Source organism: Dipodomys ordii, unplaced genomic scaffold (assembly GCF_000151885.1).
Source record: "Dipodomys ordii isolate 6190 unplaced genomic scaffold, Dord_2.0 Scaffold92, whole genome shotgun sequence".
Lineage (NCBI taxonomy): Eukaryota > Metazoa > Chordata > Mammalia > Rodentia > Heteromyidae > Dipodomys > Dipodomys ordii.
Window position 1 is genome coordinate 4,554,614 of NW_012267308.1, and position 5,167 is coordinate 4,559,780.

The 5,167-nt window shown below is 47.9% G+C and overlaps 1 protein-coding gene across 1 annotated transcript in view; it reads right to left on the reverse strand.

Moving 5' to 3' along the window:
• The window catches only part of LOC105993075 (zinc finger protein 790-like), a 65,584-nt gene that overhangs the window by 8,921 nt on the left and 51,496 nt on the right, over positions 1 to 5,167 (reverse strand). The window contains 1 exon segment of the mRNA XM_013026213.1: positions 3,598 to 3,602. Coding sequence (XP_012881667.1) covers positions 3,598 to 3,602 — 5 coding nt within the window.

The following is a 5,167-nucleotide window of genomic DNA, read 5'->3' on the forward strand; positions in this document are numbered from 1 at the left end:
CAAAAAAAAAAAAAAATGTTTCATCTGCCAACTTAACACAGGTTGAAAAAAAATGAAGTTACTCTTGGAGGATTTTTTTTTTTTGCCAGTCCTGGGGCTTGAACTCAGGGCCCAGACACTGTCCCTGAGTTTCTTTTGCTCAAGGCTTGCACTCTACCACTTAAGCCACAGCTTTTTCTGTTCATGTGGCACTAAGGAATTGAACCCACGGCTTCATGCATACAAGGCAAGCATTCTACCACTAAGCCATATTCCTAACCCCTATGAAATTTTTTTTTACATTTAAAACAATTTATTTCTTTATTAATTCAACAAACATTTATTGACCTGTAGAGGCACTGAGGATTCAGTAGCACTCTGTGTGGATAAAAAATCTCTGCTCTTCTAAAAATTATATCCTGTCGGGAGGCAGACAATCAACAAGAGTAACAAATGAGTAAAATATATGGTATGTTATAAAGTGATAGTTATTAGGGAGAAAAACAAACCCAGATATTTGGGATACAAAAATTTCTCAGGGAGGGCCGGGCGCTGGTGGCTCACACCTGTAATCCTAGCTACTCAGGAGGCTGAGATCTGAGGATCGCGGTTCAAAGCCAGCCCGGGGAAGAGAGACCGTGAGACTCCTATCTCCAATAAACCACCAGAAAACCGGAAGTGGCGCTGTAGCTCAAGTGGTAGAGCATTTGCCTTGAGCTGAAGAGCTGAGGAACAGCGCCCAGGCCCAGAGTTCAGGTCCCATGACCGGACCCAAAAAAAAAAAATCTTTTTGGTTTTAAACCCTTTCCTGTTCATGTTATCTTTCCTTTACAACTTTAATGTTTTCATTTGTTACATGTAAGTATTTTTGTGGGTAAGGACTAGTATTGGGGTCCTTTCACTTGGTTTTTTCACTCAAAGCTGACACTCTACCATTTGAGCAATACCTATACTTTGAGCTTTTTACTGGTTAATTGGAAATAAGAGTCATGGACTTTTTTTGCCCAGGCTTGCTTTTGTGATTCTCAGATCTCAGAATGAGCCACAGCACCTGGATGAATTTTTTTTTGCTCCATCATGGAGCTTGAACTCTGCACCTGAGTGCTGTCCCTCAGCTCTTCAGCTTAAGACTAGCAGTAAACCACTTGAGCTACAGTGCCACTTCCAGCTTTTTCAGCTTATGTGGTGCTAAGTAATCAAACCCAGGACCTCATACATTCAAGGCAAGTACTCTACCATTGAGCCACCTTCTCACACACACTATATATACACATATGTATATACACACCTGTGTACATAATTATATATACATATGTGGATAAACATAGGATATAAATCTCTATAAAAGACCACATAGGAGGAGAATGGGGAAAGGAAAGGGAAAAAGAAAGATAGCAGGTGAATAATTTTGACATAAACTGACTACATATGAAAACAGCACAGTGAACTTCAATGATATATTATTAGTCCACAGAGGATTGGGAGGGAGGGGAAACAGAAAAAGTCCTACCTACTCATCTATACATTTATAGACACCCTCAGACATGGCACAACAAATGAGGGCGGGGAAGGTGGCTCAGTGATAAGAGTGCTTGCCTGGCATGCATAAAGCCCTGGTTTGATTCCTCAGCACCACATAAGCAGAAAGAGCCTGAAGTGGCACTGTGGCTCAAGTGGTAGAGCACTAGCCTTGAGCTGAAGAGCTAAGGAACAGCGCCCAGGCCCAGAGTTCAGGCCCCATGACCACCAACACACACACACACACACCCCACAATGATACAACATGGACACAATGTGACATTTAATATAAGCCATGCAGTTTATAGTTCCCCAATTGAGGCTTACACAAAAATGCACATTCAAATAATCCACCATTACCAAGACATCTACACTGTCACTTTGGCAGTTACATGCATCCTCCATCTCCACACAAAGTGCTACGTGAAGTTACACAATCACACATCCTTCACAGTCACATGCACCCAGTATACCTACTGCTAGTAACCCCCGACACAATCACACACACACACACAGGCACTTGTAAGAATAGACTGGAATATACAAAAATCAGTGATTTCCTATCTCCCACTCCCAAACACAGTCACCACAGAGTTATAGGACCACACAGAATCACAGCCCAGTCAGAGGGCCACAAAACATCCCTACGCACACAGATCCACCTTGTTACAACCACAAACCTACAACAAGAATGGGCAGTCACAGCTCACGTGTGTTGTCATAGGCACAAATATGCACAGTGGCACACCCGCTAGGGGACCCTAACAATCACACTGGCAGCCACATAGTTATACACACACACATGCCCACAACTCGCGACCGCTCCCAGCTAATTCGATTCCCACCCAGCCATCATTCCACACCTCCTACCCCAGAGCACTAAAGGATTAGGCCGCTTACCACACGTACTTGTCTTCCCCCAAGGCCCCTGAACAAGCAAGGAGGCGGGCTGAAGGGTGGGGGAGCGGGGAAGGCGCTCTTCTTGCAAAGGCTTCTGGGAATTGTAGTCGTGGCCAGGCTACACGGGGAAAATGGCATTCATCCACTTACGACCCTAAGCAGGCCAACAACTGTGCCCCGCACTTGGGACTACGGTCCCAAACCTTCGGGACCCAGAGTCCAGTTTGGAGTGATTGTCTCACAGTAGGCTGGGGCCGATATTCTGGAGATAAGCGTCCTCCACGGTCACTATGGATGGCTGTTCCATGAGAGGCGGGACAAGGAGGCCCTGTTCGCGCCGGAAGTTAAATAGAGCCGCCAGGATTTCTGGGTAATGTAGTCTAGAGCGGGAGGTCTTTAATGACTTTCTGCACTCAGTCGGCCTGCAGGGTCTGGAATTTGGCAGTTGTGACACTCTGGGAATTCGTGGCCTAAGTGAAAGGTTCAGAGATTTTACTTTTCTCCATGAGGTAGCCACAGTATTGCATTTATGATTCAATTTACATGCAATTTCCAGCAGCAGCAGCTCCATGGACGCGGATTACATTAGTTAAAAAGGGCTGTACGAGATAGTGGAAAATATTGGGGGTAGGAGAAGTGGTTAGAATCCATATGTACACACATATATATATATATACCTACTGTAGTACCCCAGTTTCCCAACAAGACACCCTAACACTCGGTCAATTAGGCTAGGAGTCTTTATTACCGCGCAGTGTCTGCATTCAGCTGGCAGAGCTTAAGAATGCAGCCCCGATATACGGATCTGCTGGGTACTTAAGGACACAAGCCACACGCAGGTGGCAAGCAAGCGAGAATTATGGGCAGGTAGCAGGAATTTGGCGCTGGGGGTACAGAAACGAATTACGCCGTTAGCAGGCGGTTATACTTGGTTTCCCTCTCACCCATTTCTCGGATTCTGTGGAGGTCAGGCTTGATTAATGTAATAACCTGTGGGGCCCCGATAATCAGCGGGGCTCAATGGCATGGCCTGTGGCCCGGCCTGCTGGAGGAGGTGGGGCATCGAGAGGCGAGCCTCACAGCTCCACAGACCAGGCCACTGGACCCAGCAGGGCCTTGAGAAGCTGACTTCACTGCCCGGAGGGGCCTGCCATGCCACTGAAAGGCGGGGCATACTACTGCAGGGGTGGGGCGTCGAGCCCCACCTGTGATCTGTCAGGAAGTGATTGGACACTGAGAGGCTTGGGGGAGGAGCATGAATGGCATTTGGAAAACCGTTAGAAAAAAAAAACTGTGGAGGAAGGAGTAGTAGGAGTGGAGGGAGAGGCGGAAGGAGGGGAAAGCCTTCTGGAGCAGGGCAGGCCTGTGGAGGACCTGGCAAGCCTGGAGAGACCATTTGGCGCTTCTCGAGGAAGCCATTTGGGGCCTCGAGGGACCATTTGGGACCTCCTCTGAGGGCCATTTGGGGCCTCCTTCGGAGGTCATTCGGCGCCTTCCTCTAGAGAGGCCTGTGGAGAGTGGAGAGGCCTGCAGAGGCGGAGGAAGGGAAGAAAGGGAAAAGCTTTCCCCTTTGGAGCTCTGGAGGGCTGAGGTTTGCAGACCAACTAATAAAGGTCAGGGGGTCAGGCTGCCTATTGGAGGCTTGGAGGTTTGGTGGTTGAGGCTGCTCTTGGTTCTGGGTGTCTTTCCCAGGATGAGGTAGTCTCTGTTAGGTTTTTAAAAAGAGATAGCAGAGTAAGAACAGCAGCACTCACGTGGTATTCAGGTAAGGGGTAGGTTTATTCAGTAGACCTGCTGGGATCAGGCAAGGTGGGCACTCCAGGTGGCTGGGAAAGGCCTGGGAATGAGAGAGAGGAAAGAGAGAGGAAAGAGCTAGAGCAGAGAGAAAGCAGAGAGAGCTTGAAAAGAGCAGCAAGAGAGATAGAGAGAGCTAGAAAAGAACAGCAAGAGAGGAAAGAGGAAAGAGAAAAGAGCTAAAGCAGAGAGAAAGCAGAGAGCTAGAAAAGAGCAGCAAGAGAGTAGAGAGAGAGCTGAGAGCAGAGAGAGCTAGGAAAGAACAGAGAGAGAGCAGAGAGAGCTAAAATAGAGCAGTGAGAGAGCAGAGAGAGCTAGAATAGAGCAGTGAGAGCTAGAAAAGACCAGAGAGAGAAAGTCTGTGTCTGGGCTAGCCCTTATCTAGGGTATGGACAGAGAAAGGTGTGGCCACATCAAATTCAGATGTGACCTCAGCGGATGCAGATGTGACCTCTTCCAGGTGTCCCAGTTGCCTAGGTAACGCAGGTACTGGGTGGAGACTTTGCTGAGAGGAGGGTGGAGTCTGCTGGCCATCCAGGAATGGACCTTACAGTCTCAAGACCCTTTTCTGGTATACATAGTGTAAGTAAACTTCTTTTGCCCATCTTTCACTTTCTGAGCCTGGATGGATTGTCTTGCTCTCCGGAGGTCATAAGTATTCCGGTTATTAAAGTCACTGTGCCTTGTGTGTCACCCCTGGTCTGGAGAGTCACCCTGGCGGATACTGATTGTTTTACCACTACATACTAAATTCCAGTAACCTGGTGTTTAACTCACTAATTTACTTTTTTGTTGGTGGTGGGGCTTGAACTCTGGGCTTGGGTGCTGTCCCTGGGCTCTTCAGCTCAAGGCTAGTGCTCTACCATCACTTGAGCTACAGCGCCATTTCTGGTGGTTTATTGGAGATGAGTCTCACAGACTTTCCTGCCCGGGCTGGCTTTGAACTGTGATCTTTAAGCCGGGTGCTTGTGGCTCA